Source organism: Urocitellus parryii, chromosome 3, assembly GCF_045843805.1.
Source record: "Urocitellus parryii isolate mUroPar1 chromosome 3, mUroPar1.hap1, whole genome shotgun sequence".
Classification (NCBI taxonomy): domain Eukaryota; kingdom Metazoa; phylum Chordata; class Mammalia; order Rodentia; family Sciuridae; genus Urocitellus; species Urocitellus parryii.
Window position 1 is genome coordinate 218,485,390 of NC_135533.1, and position 24,138 is coordinate 218,509,527.

General features: G+C 59.7%; 2 protein-coding genes across 7 annotated transcripts in view; one reads left to right on the forward strand and one right to left on the reverse strand.

Moving 5' to 3' along the window:
* The window catches only part of LOC144253944 (uncharacterized), a 32,432-nt gene extending 12,934 nt beyond the window's left edge, over window positions 1–19,498 (forward strand). For 2 of the 4 annotated variants that reach the window (XR_013343375.1, XR_013343376.1), the window contains one exon: window positions 16,802–16,958. Coding sequence is in view for 1 of the 4 variants with exons in the window: in XM_077796631.1 (XP_077652757.1) it covers window positions 18,694–18,729 (36 nt within the window). In the remaining 3 variants the exon portion in view is untranslated. Of the gene's footprint in view, window positions 1–16,801; window positions 16,959–18,693 lie in introns of those variants that run through there. The other 2 variants (XR_013343374.1, XM_077796631.1) reach the window with 2 other exon arrangements.
* On the reverse strand, window positions 3,299–22,566 carry Thop1 (thimet oligopeptidase 1). Of its 3 annotated transcripts, XM_026414692.2 has the most exons (13): window positions 22,416–22,566; window positions 20,007–20,219; window positions 16,965–17,113; window positions 15,550–15,657; window positions 13,481–13,583; window positions 10,463–10,623; window positions 8,895–9,030; window positions 8,088–8,454; window positions 7,567–7,768; window positions 5,929–6,115; window positions 5,688–5,816; window positions 4,168–4,304; window positions 3,299–3,767 (listed from the first exon to the last, which is right to left on the reverse strand). In XM_026414692.2, exons 1-13 carry the CDS (start codon window positions 22,429–22,431, stop codon window positions 3,612–3,614), a joined length of 2,064 nt encoding a protein of 687 aa, XP_026270477.2. In that variant the 5' UTR covers window positions 22,432–22,566; the 3' UTR covers window positions 3,299–3,611. The 3 variants fall into 3 exon arrangements, with proteins under 3 accessions (XP_026270477.2, XP_026270478.2, XP_026270479.2); XM_026414693.2 differs by lacking the exons at window positions 13,481–13,583; window positions 15,550–15,657; window positions 16,965–17,113; window positions 20,007–20,219; window positions 22,416–22,566 and adding exons at window positions 11,008–11,076; window positions 11,972–12,927; XM_026414694.2 differs by lacking the exons at window positions 13,481–13,583; window positions 15,550–15,657; window positions 16,965–17,113; window positions 20,007–20,219; window positions 22,416–22,566 and adding an exon at window positions 11,972–12,926.
* Window positions 22,567–24,138: the final 1,572 nt, after the last annotated feature.

The window sequence follows — 24,138 nt, forward strand, 5'->3', positions numbered from 1 at the left end:
TCAGTACAAATGACTCAGGTAATGACAAGTGGCCCCTCCAGGAAAGGTCCTACTGTGTGATGGGGCGAGCTCGCTGCGGGGGTCTGTTGTCCACTGCCTGCAATGGCCATGCTGCTGGGAAAAGCCTAACCCGAAAGAAACAAAACAAAAAAAACAAAACGAAGCAGCTCTCACCCCTGCCCCAGAGGACACTGGACCCCGTGGAAGCTTGACTAAGAGCCAAGGCACTGCACGCGCTCTGCGTCATGAATCGCAGCCACTCAGTGGGTCTTCCTGGGGAGGAAAATGAGTTGCTCGGCGTGGCCCGACAGCGTCAGCACCAACCCTGGCTGCAAGAAGGCGGGGCGGGGGCGGGGGCCGCTGAAGGAAGCTCATGAGAGTGTGAACCCCGGATTCCCAGACGCATCTGTGCACTTGTGCCTCCATTCAACCTGCTACAGTTTTAACTTTCAAAGACAAACCACAGAAAAGCCCTTCTACTCTGCCTGGTAGAAACGACCCGTGGCACATTACCTGTCTGTGCAGTCGAATGATCATGGTGACGTCATTTTAAAATGCTGACATTGTCAAGTAAACCAAACGATATGTGGCATATGCCTCTGAGAAGTCCTGGCTCCTACCTCCTTCCGGAAGTCGGCCTCTAAGACAGTCCGGTCAGTTCTGGAAATACTGATGGTGAACAGCTGTTTCGTCTCTTTTCTGAAATGCTGTGTGGGAGACCAAAGAAAGTATCATTGGTTCATTTGAAAAAAGGGACTTGAAATATGCTACAAAATTATTTTCAAAATGCATTTTTTGCAGAAATGAGCTCTATAGGAAGCTTTTTCTTTATTTCTTTTTAAAAAAATATTTATTTTTTGGTTAGACACAATACCCTTATTTTGTTCATTCATTTAGTTTTTTTTTTAAAGAGAGTGAGAAAGAGAGAGAGAGAGAGAGAGAGAGAGAGAATTTTAATATTTATTTTTAGTTCTCGGCGGACACAACATCTTTGTTGGTATGTGGTGCTGAGGATCGAACCTGCGGGGCTGAGGCTCAGAGGCCACCCTCCCGGGGACTGAGCCGGGTGCTTGCCCACCAGGCTCGCCCTTCGTAAAGCCACCTGGGCTCCGAGAGACCCCGAGCTCCCTTCCCAGGACAGTGCCCCAGTCACCTGGGATCTGCCAGTGCCTCGCCGTCCCCCCGGGGCCAGGCTCCAGCACCGCCGTCCACAGCGCCTTCCCACTTGCGCTTGCTTGACATGGACATGGGGCAGGGCCAGCGGGGGGGGGGGGGAACAGAGGGCGCTGGAAGCAGGACCGGCGTTGGCGGGACAGAGGCCCCTCCTGCCATCAAGAAGCACAAGTGGCCGGGGTCAAAGGGCGTCCAGGGCCAGGCTGCACGCTCTGGTGGCCTCTCGAGCACTGCACATGGGTGGGCGGGAGGCAGGGGGGGGGGGTGAGGCCCGCAGTGCCACCAGAGCTCAGAGCAAGAGGAGCAGGGACGGCCAGCATCCCATCATGTTCTGTGCCCACGCCGGCCGGCTGCCCTGTGGGACGACGCGTCCCGCCACACTGGGCTGTGCCAGGCACACTCCACTCATCCCATTCTGCCACATCCCTCCCCGACAGGCCTGTGCCCTCACCAGCCCCACCTGGCACAGTGGTGCCCTGCTGGCTGTGCTGTCCGCCAGGCGGAATGGCCGCTCCTCGATGGGCCAGCTGTGGCGGTCCCCAGTGGCCTCTCAGACCTCCTGATACTCCTGGAGTATCCGTCACCCTGCTGACCACCCCAGGATAAGCCATGACTCCGCGCGCCCTGGCACATTACCTCTGTGTCCCCGGGCAGCAGCATCTGTGCCCTGAGAGCTCGACGACTTCAAGGTCACTTCAGAATGAGAAACAGTGACCAGCTACCCTTCTATGGACAAGGAAAAGCCAGAGCAAAGGTCACTGTTGTCCACAGCCAGTGGCCACGTAGAGGTCACAGAGCGGGCAGGCGCTGGGTCACAGGTGCCCGCAAGATGCCCCTGGGCGTGGTGCTGGCCTGCGGCTCACAGCTGCATCCGTGGGGTCTTTGTGAAGCACAGACCCCCAGCCCAGGCCCACCCCAGGGCTCTCGGCCACACCGCCCACCTCCCTCAGGTTCCCTGGGCTCCCTGCTCGTCCTGCCATCTGATGGCGGGAGACCCCGTGGGGACTGGTGTTCACGGTGGCAGTTTCCACTGTCCTGGCCAAAACGTCACTGTGCTCCTGGCCGTCAAGGGTTGGTGGGTGGGGGGATCACTAGTTTCCTTTTACTGTGGCCACTAGGTGGCTTTTTCTTTTTGCACTGGGGATGGAGCCCAGAGGCTCTTACAGAGTCACTTCCGCAGCACTCTGTTGAGACAGGTCTCTCTAAGGCTGGCCTTGAACTCGCCCTCCTCCTGCCTCAGCCTCCTGGTTGCCGACGGCAGGTGTGTGCCACCGTGCCTGGCTGCCTACTAGAGACTTTTAAGTGGCATGAGACTCACACCGTGTTTCTTTTGGGCTGTCCAGGAGAGGCCATCTGCCAAGCTCCCACCCAGGTGCCTCCCGAAGCCCTCTTGGGAGCAACCTGGAGAGGTCCTGACACGTGCTGGACCAGGCCAGTATTGCAGTCCCTGCCTCCCAGAACCCCTGGCATGTACCAGGTGCGTGGCAGTGCCCCCGGCTTGGTGAGAACAGAGGGGGGCACAGCCCCAGAAACCCTCCCCAGGGAAGTGAGGATTGGGCTGGAGGTCTGGCCACACCCAGGGGCCTGGGAAAGAAGACCACAGCTGCTTCCCGCAGCCACGCTGAGTCAGAGCGAGTGAGTCCACCAACCCTGCACAGGTCTGTCACAAGGTCACAGCCAAGTCTCCTGGTGGGTGCTCGGGAGAAAGCACACTCTGTGGGCACGAGGTCGGAGCCGCTGACCATGCAGGCTGCATGTCCCATGAGGCCCCATCTCCACCAGGCCACGAATGCACACGGGTCCTGGGCTCAGGTGAGGAGGAGGTGGAGGGGAGAGGGGATACCCGCAGAAGAGGAGAGACCTTAGCTGGCGACCCCAGGACCTTGGTTTGGCCAGACAGAGCTGAGGGCCCTTCCCAGGTGCCCAGTGTGAACTTGTCCCCAGGGACCCAGGCATGCCAGAGCCCGGAGCACAAGCACACCACTGCCTGGAGCCACAGGCTGGCCAGAGCCCGAGGACCGAGTGGGACATTAGGGGTCACAGAGACATCTCGTGTGACCAAGCGTAATGGCCACCTGCAGCTACTCCATGACGGGAGGGAGAGCAAAGACCAGCCGGGAGCCCCTTTTGTTTGACATGTTTAATGGCTGCATCTCAGAACCACCTCGTAGACCGAAGGCGGCCCTGGGAGGGACACCCTAGTGCAACAGGACGAGGCCCTCGCCGGGGAGGGCACTCGAGCGCCAGCTTGCACACCAGCTCCAGCCCAGAAGGGGCCACAACAGGACATCCGAGACCCGGACGTGACAAGGACAAGGGAGAAACTGCCCCGTGTGCCCACCCTCAAAAAGCACCGTGCTGGTGGCCGCCCACCCCAGACTGGGGCTAAGGCACAGGGCGGCAGGAACATGGGCTGGACGTGGATCCGGTGGGCAGTGTCAGCAGGAGGGCGGCTCACTGCCCTCCACCTGCAGTCCCTTGCTCAGGAGGAAGGCGTCCTGCCTGGGGTCGCGGCCCAGGAAGAGCTTCAGCATGGCACTGGCGTCCTCGGAGCCACCGGGCCTCAGGATGGTGCTTCTGTAGTCCATGCCGACCTGCCAGGGCAGAGCAAGCTGGGCTGGGCGCAGAGGGCGGGAGGTGGCGGATGGCCCAGGAACACGCGAGCGACCCCATGCCCAGGGCCCGCGTCAGTGCGGACGCCTGGTGGGAAGTCCCTGGTGGAGGCTCAGGAAGGGCAGGGCCTGGGCCAGGGCTGAGCAAGGCTGGACAGGCTGCTGGGCTTCAGCAGGGGCCCTGTCCGGGAACACGGGGCCGAGGACTCAGCACCACGCCCTAGAGGCCTGGTCTCTACCTGCCCCTGTGCCACCTGGCAGTGGGCCCGAGGCCCTGGGTGTGCCGTTCCTGGTCCTGGACCAGGGACCATCACAGAACTCTGGGCTGATGCAGGCCGAGACCCTTCCCTGGAGACCCCCGACCCGTGCTCGCTGCCTTCACCTTGCGGTTCAGGACGCCCTCCTGCTTGAAGCGCGTGTGGAACATGTCCATGGAGTACACCTCACTCCACAGGTAGCCGTAGTACTGGGCGTCGTAGCCCCCCGCCAGGTGGCCGAAGGTAGCAGGCATGTTGGTCCCTGCACAGAAGAGCGAGGCTCAGGTGCAGCCTCCTGGGCTCCCAGGGAGGGAGGCGCCAGCAGCTGCCCCAGAGCCTGGCCAGGCAGGGGTGGGCACATGGCCAGAGGGAACGTGCTGCTCTGCAGGCAGGGTGGGCATGCTTGGGTGTCACATGGGCACCGCCACGAGGTGGCCAACGAGGGGGCCAATGAGGGGCTTGGGCTGCCGGCTCCAGGCACACTCCCTGGTTGGCCACACCCATCATCCCTTAACCCAGGAGGCCATGGCAGGAGGGACGCGGGTTCCAGGCCAGTGGGCAACAGCCAGGCCCTGGCTCAAAACAAAAATAAGGGCTGGGAGCAGGGGCACAGCCTGTAATCACAGAGGCTCGGGAGGCTGGGGCGTTGGACTGCAGGTTCAGGGACAGCCCCAGGAACCGAGACCCTGTCTCTTAAAAATAAGGGCTGGGCTGGGCTGGGGCTCAGCAGTAGAGTGCTCGCCCAGCACGTGCGAGGCCTGCCTCCATCCCAGCCTAAAAACCCCTCGGGTGAAAGACCTCTTAGGTGCTTAGAGATATTAATCCATAAATGCTGCGTGTTGAGGGGCTGGCTGGGGCTCAGTGGTAGGGCGCTCGCCCAGCACGTGCGGGGCCCTGGGTCCCATGCTAGCACCACACACAAATAAAATAAAGGTGCTGTGTCCCCAACAGCTAAAACGACAACCACCAACGCTGCAGGTCGAAGCACGAGCGTGCGCACACAGCCCAAGGATGCACACCACGCGCTGTGCCCCTGTTTTCTGCCTTAGACTCTGCAGTCTGCCACGCTTCAGGATCAAGACCCTAATTCCCTCGTCTGTTTCTCTGAAGCAAAGGCCCAAGAGAACCTGGGCCTGAGAGCCAGCCTCCCCGACACGGCCCCAGTCGGCGGTGGTTTGGCCCCCACGGCGACTCCCACCCACCAGGTAGGTGGTGATGGCCTCCGAGGTGCGGCGGAGAGGCCCCCAGCGAGGTCCGGCACCCAGAGACACAGCAAGGAGGAAGGAGAGGGCAGGAGGGGCACCCGCCGCTCCCCCCACACCACAGAAGTGTGGGGCCAGACCACGCCACAGGGTGGAGTGTCCTGGGCCGCCCAGGGGAGCCGCCTCCTCAGCCATGACCCTGCATATCCTGACATCACTGTGTCCCTCCGGGGTGCTGGCAGGACACTGAGTGACACCTGGCCAGGAGCCAAGGAGGGGCTGGGGAGCTGGAGGGCGAGAGCTCGACGCAGTCGGGTCACCCGGCAGTGGAGGGGGCTGGCGGGATTGGGCCAGACACAGCAGCTGGGGGCACCCAGCACAGGGCGGCCTCTCACCCCGGCCGTGGCCCCTGTCCAGGACAGGCTGGGCTGGCAAGCGGCTACCTGGTGTGGCAGGAACCCCCAAGATCTCCTGGCAGAGCCGGGCATACTCCTCGGCGGGGTCTGCGTCTGTCTGCGTGTGCAGGGCCTGGTCCACCTTGGCGAGGACGATCTGGCGCAGGTTGAAGAGGCCTAGCGGGAGGGGGAGGAGAGGAGGCTGACGTGGGTGGCCTCAGAGGTCCAGGCCCTGGCAGGACACACTGGGGCCACGGGCCGAGGGCAGAGCCCGTCCCCAGGTGCGCACCTGTGTTGGCCTGCCGGGACTTGATGAGCTTGTCCAGCAGCTCCTGGGGCACGGCGCTGCCCGTGCGGTAGTGCTGGGACATGCGCAGCAGGGGCTCCTTCTCCCACACCCAGTTCTCCAGCATCTGGGACGGGGCCTCCACGAAGTCCCGCTCCACGTGGGTCCCGCTGAACATGGCGAACTCAGCCTGTGGGGCACAGGAGGCCTCAGCTCCACGCCCTGCTCCAGACACCCGACCTGGCCGCACCTGGGCACAGCCGTGCAGGCCGCCCTCCTGAGCACAGGTGGGCCCGCAGGCGACGTGCTGGGCACAGCCCTCCCCACAGCCTGTGACGCCTGAAGATGATGGGGACAGGGACGCTCCCGGGCTACTGAAGATGGCAGCCACCTGTGCTCCTCTGTCCTGTCCACGGAGCCGACCCCTAGAGAGGGCAAGGCAGGTCACAGAGTGACAAAAGCCCAGCTAGATAAAGACTGCGGAGTGAGCCTCGTCCAGGTTAGACACGTGCTCCTCAGGCCACCAAGGAGCGAACTGCACAGTTGGGACTCGGCCACGAGCAGGAGCGAGGGGACAATGTGGCAGTGTGGACTGTGCTCCCTGGGGACCAGACACAACGTCACCGCCACTCCACTGATAGGAAACATCAAACAGGGCCGTGCTGAGGCAGGAAGCGGATGCGTGGGTACAAAGGGCTGGGGAGATGCCAGCGTGGTGGCACACAGCTGTAGTCCCAGTGACCTGCGAGGCCGGGGCAGGACGGCAAGCTCAAGGGCAGCCTCAGCAACTCAGCAAGGCCCTGTCTCAAGACAGAAAGGGTTGGGGTGTGGCTCCATGGGACATGCCCCTGGCTCATCTCGGTCCTGAGGACACAGGGCTGGGGTGACTACTACGGGATGGGCTTCTTTTTGGGGCACAGGAGGCTGGACAACTTGGATGTGTTAAAGTCGACACGTGGCGGTCCCCAGGGCTCCTGCCTGCCGTCTCAGGACGTTCCTGGTGGGGGGAGAAGCGCAGTGGGACAGCGAGAGGCAGCAGAGCTCGTCCAGGGGCAGGCTCCAGGCTGCCACAGGACACAGGCTGCAGCCTGCCACACCTTGGTCCCCTGGGCGCAGCGTTTCCGTCCGGGGTGGAGCTCTGAGCCCACTTCCAAGGCCCCACTGGGTCCCCTGGCTTTCCTGGGGTCCCTGGCAGGAACGGCAGGAGGCGGCCTCTGCACCTCTCCCAGCACGTCGGCAGCTCCGCGAGGCTTGGGGCTGGACTGTGTCCTCCCAAGAGCCACCGTGCAGGTGCTAAGCCCTCAAAGAATGTGATGTGCTGGGGCCGGGGACCTCCCAGAGGGCATCAGGCGGGCCTCGTCCATCCCGACTTGTCGAGTTCAGGACTGGCTGGCAAGGGGGCGGTTTCAAGGCACAGAGAGAAGATGCCCTCGCCAGCCAAGGCCCCCAGAGGAGGCAGCCACCCCATGGGACGGCAGGGCTGTCTCGGGACCGCCAGGAAATCACGCCCACGACTGAGCCATCGGTTTTGTGGCACCTGGTGATGGCAGCCCTGGGCCACAGTCAAGGTGGGGCCGCCATCTCCATGGTGATGTCCGGGGCAGAGCCCCACGGGCGGCAGACCCCCAAGCCCTCACCCACCTGTGAGCAGAGCTGGTGCATCACATGCCCAAACTCGTGGAAGTAGGTCTCCACCTCGTCGTGCTGCAGCAGGGACGGGGCGTCCGGGGTGGGCTTGGTGAAGTTGGCCACCATGGCCGCAATGGCGATCTGGCGGCTCCCGTCCTGCCGCAGGCAGCCTGGCTGCAGGCCGAAGCAGGCCGCGTGCCCGTACTTTCCTTCCCTGGACAAGGAGGCAGGGTCAGGCCCAGGGAACAAGATGCCAGGCTGTCCCATTCTGCCACCCAACTCCAGCTCCCGCAGCCCGTCAGATCACAGACCTCAGGACCCCTCAGGACCCCGCGGCCCCACTCCCTGGGCAGGGCCTCCCAGCGTGAAGCCCGAGGCCAGGCCACAGGGCGCTCCCTATGTGCCAAGTAGCCCAGGCACCAGCAGCCGTGTTGGGGAGCAGAGTGAAACGATGGTGACCACCAGGTTCACCAGGCAGGCCCTAGTGCTCCTCCCCAGAAGGCTCCTCCCTCCCCAGGCCCGGCCATGCCCACCTGGGGTAGAGGTCCAGGTAGAACTTGCCGATCACCTCCCCGGAGGCTGCGTCCTGCACGGAGTACAGCCGCACGTCCTCGTGCCACACGGTGGCGCCCTCCTCCAGGTGGAAGGTGAGCCCCAGGAGCTCCTGGTAGATGCCCAGCAGCCCCCGGGTGACGACCTGCATGGGGAAGTACTCCTTGAGCAGGTTCTGGTCCACGCGGAAGCGCGTCTCCTCCACCTGGTTCATGTAGTAGCGCATGTCCCAGGCGTGGATGCGCCCGTCGAACGCCAGGCCCCGCCTCGCGCACTCGGCCTTCTTCAGCTCCAGGATGACGGCGCGTTCCTGCTCCCCGAGGGGCTTCAGCTTCTGGGCCAGCTCGTCTGGGGAGGCAGGCTCCATCATGCTGGGTCCAGCACGCTGGCCCGGCCCTGCCGGCCCCCCCAGACGAGGACGCAAGCTCAAGAGCGAGGACACCGGTGATGCCAGGCTGGCACCATGCCACGCCCCCAGCTCGCACAGGCGGGTGTCCGCCGTCCTCTACTCCACAGGAGGATGCCAGGGCAGGGCTCCCCGCCCCAGGCCCCAGGAGGCGCCAGGCAGAGGCCTCACTTCAGAGCCTGGACAATGGACCGTGACGCCCACTGAGCCCCTGCAGGCTGACGGAGGCTGACAGGTGAGGGTCACGGTGCGTGGACGGAGCAGACCCAGTGCGTGGGCAGCAGCCCAGGCCAGAGAACAGCCGCAGGATCGACTCACACCTGGGCCGCCCTGTGGTCTTCCCAGGGGGAGCCCAGGACCAGTGCAGGTGGGGACAGGTTACCTAGGAAGGTGGCCACGGCCTGGCTGGTCTTGGCCATGTTCATCTCCAGGACGTAGTCGGCGTGTGTGCGGAACCCCAGCAGGCTGGACTTCTGTGCCCGCAGGGCCACCAGCTCCTTGAGGATGGCACAGTTCTCCTGCAACCACACGTCAGCCCGTGAGCCAGGGGTGCCCCCCTGAGCCCTCGCCGTCCTGCGTCTGATAGCCTGGGCTGCTCGGCACTAGGCTGCCCACCTCAGGTGCCTGTGCCCTTGAGCTCTTTCCAGAATCAGATCCGGCCCCATTGCCCCCTGCAAGAGATGCTAAATGAGGACATGCACCCAGAGGCACCTGGCCATCCAAGGGGTGTGGGAAACCCAGGACTGTGTATGGGGAGTGCACAACCTGAACACCTGGACACAGCACACAGGCTGTGCCCAGCAGGTCTGGAAGGGGTCCCATGCCACAAGTGGAAGCAATGCGCGGGGCAGGGATGGCCCCAGGAGTGGCACTGCTGTGCTTGGGGACACCACACCCTCTAGGTTATGGCCATCCCAGGCTCTGTCTACTGCCACCAGGCTGGCAGAGCAGACTGACCTGGCAGGTCACATAGCCAGCCGACCACAGGGACTTGTGGACACCCACAGTAAGACCCACTGCCTCCCGCTTCCCTGAGGATCAGCAGAGGCTGCTCGAACAGGACACACCCTGAGTACCACGGCCACGGAGCCCGGTTAAAACCGGGGATTGTGTGGCCAACTCAGATGAGAGGACCCAGGGGACGTCCAGCAGTGCCCACCTCCACATTGCCAGACACAGAGTCCCACTCCAATCTGGGTCTCAGCGTGCCCTGTACTCTGCCATTGGCCTAAAGCCTGGGGGGTCAGGTGGGACTCGGGGCGAGGACTCTCCAGGGCCACACCAGGCTGTGGTGCCCTGGCCAGAGCCTGCTCTACAGGAGGTGCACCCCACCTCTCATTGTCGTGGGGAGTCCCTGGAGCCCCGTGTGGTCTGCCTCCACCCAGGGCAGCATATCCTCAGGTGTAGAACCTGCTCTGCTGGGGGGCCTCCTGCCACCAGCCCTCCCAGTCGTGCAGGCACCGATGTGGTGGCACTGGGGCATCCAAGGGGGCCAGTCCCATTGCCCCTTGCAAGAGATGCTAAATGAGGACATGCACCCAGAGGCCACCTGGCCATCCAAGGAGTGTGGAAACCCAGGACTGTGTATGGGGAGTGCACAACCTGAACACCTGGACACAGCACACAGGCTGTGCCCAGCAGGTCTGCGACAGCTACACCACGTGAGAGAGGAACCCCAGGCTGCAGCAAGTGAGGGACAGCTGGAGAGCCATGCCTGGGGCAGCCCTGGATGAGAGCTTGGGAAAGGGCATCCAGGGCCACTGTGCCCAGGGAAGAGCTGGACCTGACAGACACCACTTAGGGACAGACCGAGCCCCACAGGGAGGCCTCTGTGGGTCACTAAATCCACGCAGGCACAGGTCAGACGGACCCGGGGAAAAAGCCATGGAGGCGGCTCACCTGAGTGGACGGTACCTGGGCCAGCCGCTGAGGCCGAGGGAGGCCACTCACCTCCTTGCAGCGGCAGTTGAAGGCCTCCTCCACCTTCCTCCTAGTCTCGGGCACATGGCACTTCTTCAGGAGTGGGAAGTAGTGGGGGTACTTGAGGGTGACCTTCAACTTATCATCCTCAGTCTTCTCCAACGAGTTCAGAAAGTCCTCAGGGAGTCCTCCTGTGGGGACAGAACCCAGTGGTATTAAGTGAATGGCACGGCCACAGCGGGCCCAGGGAGCGCAGGGAAGGCATGGGCTTCCCTCGTGCAAAGGCTGGGACAGGAGCCAGCAGGGAGTGGTCATTCCGGACAGCACCCTTCCGTGCCCTCAGCAGGACTCTGCACCTGGGCGACCCACAGCCTTCTCGTTAGGAAACCCTCGGGGCCAGAAGAGCTGAACATGGAGTGGGCACACAGGGAGCCTTGCCCTGGCTGCTCGTGTGGCACGATGGGGGTGGTGGAGCCCTGGTCAGACCCATGCACAGGGGATGCCAGGGGACCTCAAATGCTAAGAAGGAAAATAGGGAGCAGCAAAGAACCAACAGAAAGCTAGGAGGCAAACACCTGTCCCCCAGAATGGGCCTCTCGTGAGCACACTGCCACTCCTGTGGAACTGTCCCTCGTGGGGGTCTCCTGTTATGGCACCACCAAAGACCCGTCCGGTCGCCCGAGTGCCAACAGAGCCTTGCCTTCCCACTGGAGCCTCCGGCAGGGGGACACCCAGGCTGCATGCTCAAGCTCAGAGCCAGGCACGGGCCGGCTGTGTCATGACCAGGACAGCTTCCCAGGGCCCCCTGGGAGGCAGCCTCGGCATGTGGCAAGGGTCCTGAGAGTTTCCAGGTTGGGGTGGAGACATGACTGGCTAGCCGGGCCTCAGTCCTGCTGGGTTCTGGGCTGGCCTAACAGATCCTCACTCACCGGGCAAAAATCAGTCATGGGAGCCCCGACTGGGGTCTCGGGGCCCAGCAGCAGTGACACAGCCCTTAGAACCGACCCCCTGGGCGCCACATACTGCCCTGGGGCTGCTGGGGCTGCGCGCACCTTCCCCCACCACAATCACCGCCACTGTGAAGGGGACCGACTTCTTGCCGCCAGCAAGAGTCAGAACAAGGAAAAGGGCCGGCTGTGGACCTGAATGGCTGGAACTGAGGGGTCACCATGTACTCGGGGACCTTCAGAGTAGACATAGAGCACGTGTGAGACACGCATGCATGCCGAGCATAGACGGACATCTCCCCTCTCCAACAGGGTCACACTTGGCCTGTCCACGCCCTGGAGTGCTTCCTGTGCCCTGGCCATCCCGGGCCCACCAGGAGCTACAGGTGCTGCTGCCACCAGCACCACAAGGAGGTGGTCCACAGTCAGCCCCAAAGACCAGAGCACGCAGTGCCCTTCCAGCTGCACGCCCTGCCCTCCCCACTGCAGAGTCAGCAGGTGGCAGTTCGAGCCACCAAAGCCAGGACGTCCACATGCCCTCCTGGCTCTATGTAGGGAGCCTGGAGAGGAGGCCTGGGTAGCAACAAGTCACCTGGCATCCATGTCCTGTCCCTAAACTTCTTCCTCCACCAGAGGAGCCCGGACTCTTTGGAGAGGTGGCCGATGCGGGTGCCGGGACAGGGAAGGTGCAGGATGAGCCAGAAGGTGGGCAAGTGCTTGGAAGCCTGGCACACCCAGGGGCACACACGGGCACCAAGGAGCCCCACCAGGGGACTGCAGGCTGAGCGGTCAGCACCCGCTGAGCGCTTGAGATCAGCGTTCCACCCCCAGCACGGCACATGCACAGAAGGAAGCAGGGCTGGGACCCACCGGGTCAGACAGGAAGCTCTGCACATGCGCAGCAAGAAGCAGGGACCGCCAGCCTGAGGGGACGTGGTGGCAGAGGGGCACCTGTGGAACTCCCAGCAAGGGCGGAAGTGCAGGGAGGGCAGCGCCCCACAGCCCACCAGCACAGAGGGCAAGTGTGCCTCTCTGCACAGCGCCCCTCTGCTGGACTCCAGAGGCCCTGTGGTGGGCAGCAGGGCAGCACAACAGCATGTGGTGGCAGATGCCGCGGCTTTCAGAGCTGGGGAACAGGTGCTCTAGAGCCATCGGGGGCCTCAGCTCTCCCAGGATCCTGGAGCCAAAGGGTGGGTCTCGCTGCCAGTGACACACAGACCAAGCGAGGAGGGTGGCCGGGCTCAGCCGACTGTCCCTGGGCACTCAGTGGAGGCTGTGTCTGGATCCTGCGGGTTTTCCTGGCCAGCCTCCTCAGAGGCAGCCACCCACGTGACAACATCCCTTAGACGACACCGTCACCTGGAACGGGGGACACCAGCCTTATTGAAACCCCAGCAGAGTCCTCAGGGACAGAAAGACAAATGCCACAAAACAGGCTCTCAAGACAGGAATGAAAGGCCGAGGGACCGTCCTGCCAGAAAGGGTGGGTCTCAGGGAGGGTCCTGGGGGCGCGTGCAGCACGTTCCTGCTGCAGCTCAGATCACACTCGCGCAGAGCAGACCCCAGACGTGGAAAGTGCCCGCAGGTGCCCCCGCATGTCCTCAAGGCCATTCTGCAGGTCTGGCATGTCCACAGTCAGTTGTTCGGGGAAGGAGAGGCGAGAAGAAGGGGGAACCAGGCCTCCAGGACTCCACACACCGCCAGGCCTGGGAACAGTGGCTTCCACGGCTCCCACCTTTCAGGAAGACTGAACCACCACCAGGGGGCTGGGCTGCGGCGCAGTGGGGGGCGCGTGTCTCGCACGGGCGAGGCCCCAGCACCACATATAATAAGTAAATAAGATACAGGGTTATCCCACCTACGGCTAAAAAAACATTGGGGAGAAAAAAAACAAACAAAAAACCACCCCCGAGGAGGCAGGAACACCTAGTGCCAGCCTCTCCTGCCCCCACAGAGTCACAGCCAAGCCAGGGTTAGTGGCCTCCTGAGGAGGACCTGGGGCCCGGGCTTCCAGAATGCCCATGAGCAGCCAGGTGAGGACGCCCCACCTCCTGCCACCCGACCGCAGCAGCCCAGGAGCAGCCCGCACAGCCTGCCGCACCTAGCTCCTCGCGCGTGAAAGGCAGGAAGGTGGTGTCCTCGTTCAGGTTCTTGTTGAAGTCAATGCACAGGAGGCTCAGCTTCTTCTTGATGCTCTTGATTTTCTGCCAGAGAGACAACAGCAGTGGAGGAGGGAGGGACCACACAGGCACACGCACCCAGAGCGGGGCAGAGGCCCCTGCTCGCTCCTATCAAGGGCCTGCCTGGGACGGAGCTCTCCTCCAAGACCCAGGCAGGAACAGTGGACAACTGACACACAGTGACTTGGGAGGTGAGGCAGGAGGGTGGCAAGCTTGAGGACAGACTGCAACTTAGCAAGACCCATCTCAAAATAAAAAATAAAAAGGGTTAGGAATGTGGCTCAGTGGTAAAGTGACCTTGGTACCAAGTCCTCAGTACCAAAAAAAAAAAAAAAAAAAAAAACCCAACTAGAAAAAAGGAAAAATCCCCGTTACCCGTGGGAAGGTGTAGACATCCAGCGTGAAGCTCCACATAACCCTGCACCTGCAGGGCTGGACCCTGGAAAGCTCCAGACTGCGCCCTCTTCTGCTCGGGATCTAGCCCAGAGCTTTCCAGACCCTCCAAGTAGGAGTTAGCGTCCGTCAGAGACCACAGCCTAAGCTTCTGGGCATCCGACGAACCTAGGTCTGCACCCTCTACCTGACTAACGTGGTTTTCAAGAAACAGGCAAAAGCCAACCCCACTCAAGTGTGAGCTGATTCCCGAGGAACTGACCCCATGGCCTCTTCCAGTCCTGAGGGTGCTTCCTGCCCTCAGGGGCCTCACGCACACCAACCAGGCGTGCCAACAAGGCTCTATGGACGAGGTGGGACAGGGACACGCTGGTGTATGGGGAGGTACGGAATCCCCTGCTCACTAGGGCCACTGTCCAGGAGGAACCCACTGCCGAGGGTGTGCAGCTGCCTGGGCTCCACCCTCCCCACCTGGTTCTGGGGGGCTGTGCAGCTCCCACTCTTCCCAACACACTCTGGTTTTCAGCAACCCGAGGCGTCTCCTGATCACTGAGTCTCCTGGCCGAGGCGAGAATCTGTAGCCGCCTGCGGTGGGCTCTGCTCTTGGGATCTGGGAGTCCCTCGGTCCCAAGGTGGGATCTAGTTCCACTGTAACCAGCACTGGATTCACCCAAAAACATACCTCCCAGTTCCACTTTCCTTAGCCATTGGCAGGGACTCCCACCTGGCCGGGATGGCCTGTGTGTCAAGTACTGGTCATCAGCCTGATGCCTACACTAGCCACATCTATTTCTCTGCACTCTAATGCTTTGGCATCTTGGGGCCTGGCTGACCCTGGGGAGCTGGTCCCTCTCGGGGGGACCAGTTCCTACATTCAGCAAGTGGCTCGCCCTGAAACGTGCCTTTCAGATGCAAACCTGCCAGAGCTGCGCCCACACCTCTGTGGCTCTTGTCCTCCTGGCCACTGTATGCTTGCACTGGTCACCCCAGGGCTGGCTCCTATGCCCAGAGCCAGCCTAGCCGTCCATCGCCACAACCAAGGCTTTGGCCTCGCGCCCTTCCCTGCCTGCTCACAACCTAGCAGTGCTCAGAGTCCCTGATGTGCACACCCTGTTCCTGGGAGCTGCAGCAAACCATCCTCACAGGGTACTTGCCCTGATCTGCCTCTCGGAACCTCAGCCACAGCCCTGCTCCAAGCTCCGCACACGCTAACGCAGGGAATCCTACAGAGGGTCCCAGGAGGCAGTCCTCGGAATGTTCCCTTGGAGCCTGATCACCCCACCAGGTGGTGGCACAGTAGGGCTGGTTCAGGTTGCCAGGACTTAGACGTGGGTCTTGCTCATGGCATGGTCCAGTCTGCAGCAGCACTGTCCCATTATCCCTGTTGTTTTGTGGCCCTGAGAGGGGAGATGGGGGCCCACGTGGCCTATTTGGGACCACAGGGACTTGGCCCCTGGACCAGAAGCAGGCAGCCAAGGCTCTCAGGCTCAGAGGTCAGACCCTCCACATTCAGCAGGCAGCACAGCCTGAGTGGCTCTGGAGCTTATCCTAGGAAGACACTGCAGGAGGCGGGCCAGGGACAGAGCCACTCACTCACTTCCTGAGTTTCCTTGGGGAGGTGGAGCCCGTTTCTCCGGCCAAGCTTGATCAGCCGCTCCAGGTAGCGCTGCGCCTCTGGCCTCAGTGAGTCCTTCTCAACTTTTTCCTGCAAGTACCAAATGGAAACATTGACATGAAGAATTAGGACAACACCAAATGCTGGCCGGAAGAAGGACGAATTCTCTGGTGGGAGTGGGAGAGTGTGGCTGCTCCCAGACAACAGCTGGGCACTCTCTTAAGACCCAGTCACCCAATCATTAATGCCCACCACAGGCTGGGCACACGGCACTCCAGAGCAGTAATGCCATGTCCACTCGAGACCTGAACCGAGTGCGTGCTTGGCTCTGAACGGCCCCAGCTGACAGGCCAGGGTAAACAGTAACAAGGGGCAGGGCTGGGGGAGACCAGCATTCTGGTCCTGGAGTTGTGCAACAGCTGTGCACCATGTCACCACCGGGGGAGGTGTGCAAGATGTTCTCACAAGTGCACTGAACCTACTGGTGCCTCGATAAAGACAAAGTTTTTAAAAAGTTGCTTTAATGTACTCCCAGCTTCTCACGCTCCGACCCATGGCAGCAGCCAAGCTCTGGGGAGGTGCACCTGCCTCCTGGCCCACCAGCCAGGGCGTGCTGGCAACAGCAGCACCAGGTCCTCGCCGCCCAGGACAGGAGGGCGGCACAGGCATCCACAGGGGTCACACCTTCCGCCACATCACCCTCGTTGGGCTCCTGTGGGCACAGGCTGCTGTCACCAAGCAACACCTCGGTGGCTGGGCCCAGGAACCCAGTGGTGCCTGTGAGAAAGCCTGTAGCCCCCTGAGTGGACGCTTTGCTAGACTTGTTCTTGTCATTATTTGTCTGTTTAACTTTTCCTCAGTTGCAAAGCAAACAGAAGGTGACTATTTTGGGTGGGGCGGGGATTAAGCCCAGGGATGATCTACCACTAACCCTCACCACCCTAAGCCCCTATCTCAAGGCAGGTCTTGCCAAGTTTCCAGGCTGGCCTGGAACTCACCCCGTCCTGCCCAGATGAGTCGCTGGGATGACAAGGCGTAGCCACTGCGCCTGGCAAAGCTTACCGTCGAAAGGTGTTTAACTGTGCTCTCTGTGATGCAGCCACTGCAGCTGTCTGTCCCCAGAAGTGGTTGTCATGTGATACTTTTTTTTTGGTACCAGGGATGGAACCCAGGGGCACTTTATCACTAAGCCACAACCTGGTTTTTCTTTTCTTTTTTTTTTTTTTTTTTCCAGTTTTTTTATATCAGAAAGGGCCTTGCTAAGTTGCTGAGGCTGACATGACAGGATGACACCATAGCCAGCATTGTCATGTTTTTTAAAAGCAAGAGAACAGAGCTCTCCAGTCCTGAGGAAAGAGACCTGCCGCCTGGCGGTCCCACCCTGCCCGAGGCCTCACCTGCAGCCAGACGATCCTCTGGTACACATCCTGCCTCATGCTCATCTCCACGTCAAACTCTGAGAGCTTTTTGTCCGCCTCCGTGCTGGCCGAGCGGATGTCCTTGGCTGGAGACACATGCTGGGGGAAGTCAAGGATGTTCCTCTGGACTGCGACAGGTGGGAGAACAGATGGTGGGAAGCAGCCCCACAGGGCCCGCATGGCCCCCCAGCCCCGCCCTGCCCAGGCACAGCTGTTGGTCCCTCCTCACTGAAATCCTCCGCTCAGGCCTGAGCTGGACACTGGCTCAGAGGCAAAGAGCTGTTACCATGGTCTCAGGAGACACAGATTCAATTCATGACACTCCACGGTAGGAAAGACCACGACAGAACACACGTGACCAGACCAGGGTGCGCAGGAACCCAATTCCAAAGAAACAGCCACAGCCACAGTCTCACTGTGACTAACAGAGAAGCAGCGTGAACCAGCAGCCGAACTCGCAGGGAGTCACCTGACCAGAATGCACGACCTCAGGGGACCTGCGCACCCTCAGCAGGAGTCCCCACGACCAGTGGGGGCAGCCCTGTACCCATGAAGGGTGAAGGGGTACACAGCGTGGTGCACCTACACTGATAGGAAGAGTCCAGGAGAGCCTATGGACAGAAGGTGGTCTCGTGGGTGACAGGACTGGGGAGGGACAGAGTGACACAAAAGTTCCTTTCTGGGGGAATAAAAATGCTCTAAGTGGAGGAGTGTCAGCAGCTGGGCACTCCGTGAGCACTGAGAGCCACTGAGACATGGACCTCAAGTGAGAGAGCCACACAGCCAGCTCGGCTCAGCAGGGAAGTTTGAAAAGGAAATGGAGCTGGGAACAGTGTCCACACCTGTGGTCCCCGTCACTCTGCAGCTGAGGCAGGAGGACCACTGGGCTCAGGAGTTCAAGGTTGGCCTGGGTAACACAGCAAGACACCGTCCGGTGGGGAAAAAGCAGCATATGCTTTGCACTGGAGAGATTCAGATCAGTGAGGTGGACACCATGATCCTGCAGCCAGGGCAGACCCCCAGCCTGGGAGGGTTCCCTGCACAGCAAGACCTGTCAGGCAGTGGGGAGGCCCGGCCTGTGAAGCTCAGGAGCACTGAACACAGTGGTGGTCCCACAGTGGTGGTCCGCGGCAGGTTGACACAAAGTCCTTTTGGGATGTCCAGGCTAGGGACCACCCAGGCACTGCAGGTACACTATAGGTGATAGCCTAGCACCACGGGTGGAAAGGGCCTCTGTGATCAGAGAAGCACCACGCTCAGCCAAGGGAGGAGGAGTCAGGTCAGGTGGCAAGGCTCTGGGGGAGGCGGGAAGCTCCAGGGCACAGGACAGGCAGGCCCAGGCTGTGGCTGCATGCGGAGGGCAGTGGCATGACCAACTCCGGCTGCCTTCACCACTGCTCCAGCCACTGAGTGGAAAGGGATGAGCAGCTGCAAGAGAAGGTGGGAACCAAACAGTCATGGCACAGTCACACCCAGGAAGAGGCAGGCGGAGTTACCCGAGGGCCAGCAGACTCACTTGACACAGAGTGAGAAATCAGAACAACACACCTTGCATCCCAAGTACCACAACACAGTTTTCAAGTGGCAGCTCCTACAACACACCATAATCACCCATCTAAAAACTTTTAGGGACAATGATGTCTCAAAAATCAAACTTTCCTCCTGCCTCAGCTGAATCTCTCCAGTGTAGGCTGCTTTTTCCCCACAGGACGGTGTCTTGCTGTGTTGCCCAGGCCAGCCTTGAACTCCTGAGCCCAGTGGTCCTCCTGCCTTCACCTGCCCGAGGCCAGAGTGACCAGAGGCAGAGCCGGACTCCACCCAGCTTCTGCCAACAGCAGCAACCCCTCTGGAGTCAGCCTGCTTCGGCCTGGAATGAAATCCATGCTGGAGACAGCTCCAGGCTGAGAGCCCCTCAGCTAGAGCCCAGTGAGGCTCCATGGTTCCAAGGAAAGGGAGATGGTGCCCGAGACCCGGGACAGCGTGTTTCCTTGCTGACAGTCCTCTGTAGCAAGACCGCATGCTCTTTTGGATACACCTATACACCGTCAACCTCTAAGAAAAGCTCTGGGACAGTTTCCTGACCCCTTCAACCAGGTGGTCCTCATAAAGTGAGCAAAGGGGCTGTGCTGGCTTGTGAGGGGCACACTTGAGGGTCACCCAAGTTTAGGGTGATGGAGGCTGAGGAGACAGGTGGGGCAGGACACAAAAGGAGGCTGTGTGGTTTGAGCACCGTTTGTGCCCTCCCTGTCCCCAAGGAGGTGAGGCCTCACTGGGTGTAGCTTCCCAATCTTGGATTTCCCAGCCTCAAGGACTGTGAACCAAAATAAACCTCTCAACACATGACCCAGTCTCAGGTATTGTTACAGCCACAGAAAACGTACTAAGTCGACAGGGTAGTGGTGGGCACCTGTAGTGCCAGTTATTTAGCAGCCTGAGGCAGAAGGATCCTGAGCCCCAGAATTCAAGATTAGCCTGGGTAACACAGCTAGGACTTGTAGCAAAACCAGAGCTGGGCATGGTGGCACACACCTATAATCCCAGTAACTAGGGAGGCTGAGGCAGGAGGATCTCAAGTTTGAGGCTAGCCTAGACAACTGAGTAAGGCCCTAAGCAACCTAACAATGCCCTGTCTCAAAATAAAACACATACACACAAACAAACTAAGACCCAGGCAGAGTTCACTAGTTCAACAGAAAATAAACACCCTCTGGGACTGGGAAGAGGTTAGCCGGACTCCGGTTTCAAGGCTGTCACAGGAGCTGGCTCCCTCCCACTTTAGGCTCCCAGATGATGCAACCCAGGACAGCTGTGGACAGACGGGCAGTGAGGTGGAGGAACACAGAGCAGGAGCCTTCTCTCCTGAAAGACTCCTGGTGCCTGACCGGGATGGGCGTGCCTGATCACTACTGCCCTGGAAGCAGGTGGGCGTCAAGGAGTGGGGGGTGATCAGCACTGGGCCCTGAGCCTGCCGTGGTGTCACCTTGGCACGACACTCCCCACTGGATGCTGAGCAGGGCTCACCTGTGTAGGACACCTCCACATCAGCCAGTGCCTTGAGGGTGCTCTCGTAGGAGACGTCCTCAAACTTCTGTGAGCCCACCTGGTCGTACACGTGCTTGGTCTGCTCGATGAGCTCCTTGGTGAGCACCTCGATCTGCTGCGCGCTCAGGTCCCACCTCAGGTAGTTCACCACAGAGCAGGGGGTGGCCGTGTCCAGCACGTCTCCTGCACAGGCTGGACAGAGAGAAGCCAGCACCAACCGTGTCTGAGCAAGTCTACACTCAGGGTCAAAGTGACCCAGGGGTCTCGTGGAGAAGCACAGACTGAGGTGACTCTGTCCTCTCAAGTCCCTCCAGGGACACTAGGCAACATCTGGGGACATTTGGAAGGGATGCCACTGGCACGGACTGGTGGAGACTAGGGATGTGCTCAACACCCCACAGTACCCAGGACACCCAGCACACAATGTCAAGGGCACCACTGCTAGAAACCCTGCCTGGAGACCCAAGCACCTCAGAGTTCCAGGTTAACAGAAAGGAGGAGCTAGACCCCTGGGCACTCACTGCTCAGCTCCCACCATGCCAGAGGACGAAAAAGGCAGGAAGGGGGATTTCCTAGAGAAGCCCCTTCTATTGCTCCCTCCAGGGTCCACACCCAGGTGGGGAGCATGGGCTTCTAGAAGCTCATTAACTCAGTAAGCTCTTCAGGAGGAGGTGTGCCCCACAGGTGCTGCAGGAGTACCAGGGGCCTCGTCCACCCACTCCCCTGCCTCCCTGAGAAAGAGGTGCATAAAATGACCTGCCAGGTGACCCTGCAGGAGGGCCAGAAGAGGAACTGCTTGTGGCTGGGCACAAGCTAAGCAACTCAGTGACACCTTGTGTGTAAAGAAAATACAAAATAGGCCTGGGGGTGTGGCTCAGTGGTGGAGCACCCCTGAGTTCAATCCCTGGTACCAAGAAGAAAAAAAGAAAATCAAGCCCCCTCCCCCTATTTTGGAAAGGTAATACAATAAGTACATAGTCCATACATTATAACATCTAAATAGAGTGGAGAAACACCTAATAACCAAATCAGTCTTTCTGCAGTGGAGCAAGGAAATGAACACTAGGATTCCTCTCTCCTAGCACTGAACGTGGAGCTGGACAGTCTCTGGGATGGGCTGCAATGGATACTGAAGTGTGTGAAGCAGCATCTCTGGTCTCCACTCATTCCATGCCAGGAGCACCCGCCCCAGTCATGACAGCCACAAGTGTCCCCAGGTGGCATGAATGTCCCAGTTAACCACTGAGAGGCTGAGAAAAAGGAGGTGCATCAGTCGGACTTTCTGGCCAAATGACTGCTGCAAACTTCAAGCAAATCTTGTTCATGGAGCAGTTTTAATTTAAAAACTGCAGAAAGGGAACCGTGCACCCATATTAAAACTTGTAGTCAAGCAGAGTGTCAGGAGCTCAGGGAAGATGGAGAACAATGGGAACTGGAATTGCCAGGAAACTCTCCCAGAGGAGCAAGGATCTGAGACCCTGTGGAAGTCCACTCAATCTGTAAATATTTACTGGCTGCAGCCTCTGTGCTGGGTCTCTGAGTTAATGATCCAGCAGCAAACAAGGCAGACAACATTCCTGCCTCCCTGAAGCCTCAATTGGCCTAATTATTATTACTAACGTTTACCATGTTTATTGGGTGCTGGAGAAAGAACTGGGGGAGGACAGCCTGCATAAGAAAATTCAAGGATATAAACAAGGAGGCACCACACAACCTGAGCGATTCTCTAAAATACAGAGAACAGGTCACATTGCTCCCCTGATGAAAACCCTTCCAACGGTGCCCCTTTGCCCTTAAAATGAAAGAGTTCCCAGGTGCCTGTTTTAGCCAAAATGACTCTCAAAACGCTGGTGTTCCAGGCTCCCCGCCTATGCCCTGGGGGTCCCTCCGTCCGGGAGGAACCCTCCCTAGCTTTGGCAGGCAGCTCCTTCGGCCCTAGAGTCCAGGCTCCAAGGCCGCCACCCCAGGGGGCCCTCCAGGCCCACCTCCGTACAGGGGGCTCCCCGAGACCGCCTGCTGCACGCCACCGACCCCCATCTAAAGTCCTCGTTTGCACGTTAACTTCTGAACGACCGATTTCCCTGCAGAACTCCAGAAGGACGGGGCGCAGGTCCTAATCACTGCCCCCCCGCCGCCCCGGAGTCCACCCCACGGCCCGACCCGTCCACGGGGGAAGCTCGTGAAGTTTGCGAATTGGATGAAGCGCTGGAAAAGTTGTTTCATTCATTCGGCAGACCAGGAGGCAGGGTCAGCCACCAACTGCCCACCATTCTGGGCTCAGGGTCACTGGGCTCGGGTCTCAGGCCCAAGTCGCGATCCCGGGAGACGCGCGGGTGCAGGGGACGCCGGGGTCCGGCGAGCTGGGCCTCGGCGAGAGGCGGCTAGTACCTGCGGGGGGCTTCATGGCGGGAGGGTCTGCTCCGGCGGCACCCTCGCTGCAACCGGCCAGCGTCCACCAGCCTCAGCTGAGGTGGACACCTCCAGCGCCTCAGGTCCGCTGCCGCCGTCGGCCGCAGACTGAGGCGCCCGCCGCCCGCGCGCCCAGGGCATGCTGGGAGGGCGCGTGCGCACGGACCACAGGGCGCAGGCGTGCCGGAGCTCCGCCCACACCTCGAGGCCGCCGACCGGCTGACGCTCCACTCTACGCACGCGCTGCAACCCTCCCGGCCCATCATTGGTCCTCAGAGGTGGATGGGCGGAGCTACCGGCTACACCCATCCAGAACCTCGCGGTCCACTGGGAAAGAGCGTTTCCGTGGAAACCGCACACACCTGTGGCTCTGAAGCGTTCCTGCCAGTTCTTCACCTGGGCTTCAGACGCCTGTACTTTCCTGCTGGCTTGCTTCTTTCCTCCTTCCTTCCTTCCTTCGTTTCTTGCGATTGAACCCAGTGGTGCTTTACCACTGAACTACATCTCCAGCCCTTTTTATTTTTCGAGACAGGGTCTGGCTATGTTGCTGAGGCTGGCCTTGAATTTGGGATTCTCCTGCCTCAACCTACGGAATCTCTGGGATTACAGCCGTGGCCATCACGCCCGGCTGCCTCCTTTTTAAAATTGTGTATTGAGTTGTTTTTATAAGCTTTCTCCCTCCTAGGGGCATCCCCCACTCCGGGGATTGAACCCGGGCCTTGTGCATGTGATGCAGGCACTCTACCAACTGAGCTGTATGCCCAGCCCTCTTAGGGGCCTCTTGTTATGGATCGCTTATAGTATCCCAAAACACTTTTTGTAGGTTATTTCCTTCCTAGTATCCGGTCCGGCTTCCAGCATCTAAGTAATAGTGTAGGTACCCTAAGTGTCAACCGAATGTGGTTCGTCAATTTAAGAAACCACAGTTAAAAAGAAAAAAAAAAAACAAACATAAGCTAGAAAGTATAATCAAGAAAGTGTCAGTAAAGAAACCAGGCTAGGTGGCACAGGCCTGTAATCCCAGGGACTCACGAGGCTAAGAAGGGAGGATCGAAAACTCCAGACCAGCCTCAGCAATTTAGGGAGATCTTGTCTCAAAATAAAAAATAATAGTACCAAAAAATAGTAATTTTGAGAAGGATGAGGAACGTGGCTTAGTGGTACCATTGGGTTCAATCCCTGGTACCAAAAAAAGAAAGTGTTAGTAAAGGGACCCATGACCCCATGACTTAATATCACAAGTGTTTTGAAACAGTGCATAAGCTGACCTATATCCAGTGATGTTCTCTGTTAATCTTGAACTGTCTGGGGGGGGTGGGGGGACATTGATTGTACAAGTATCTTAACTAGGATAAAAATGAATTGAGGAGGCTGGGGTTATGGCTCATCTGTATAGCGTTCGCCTAGCACATGTGAGGCCCTGGGTTCGATACTCAGCACCACATAAAAATAAACAAAATAAAGGTATTGTGTACAACTAAAAAATAAATATTAAAAAAAAATGAATTGAGGGCTGGGGATATAGCTTGGTCAGTAGTGTGATTGTCTAGCATGCACAAGGCCCTGGGTTCAATCCTCGGCATTCCCCCCAGCCCCCGAAAAAAAAAGAAGAAGAAGAATTAGGAATTGGGAGAACATTGGTAACTTTAATACCAACGGTGGTAATCTCTTGAAAACACTAAATTTAACCCTACATCCGTCT

What these genes read in the sequence shown, in the direction of transcription:
- Thop1 (XM_026414692.2), bottom strand. An exon ending in TCCCCAAGGAAACTCAGGAA is followed by an intron (nt 13,584 to 15,549) that starts GTGAGTGAGTGG and finishes TCTCTCTGGCAG; the next exon opens with AAAATCAAGAGCATCAAGAA. An exon ending in GGCCGTGGCCACCTTCCTAG is followed by an intron (nt 8,455 to 8,894) that starts GTAACCTGTCCC and finishes CTGCCTCCCCAG; the next exon opens with ACGAGCTGGCCCAGAAGCTG.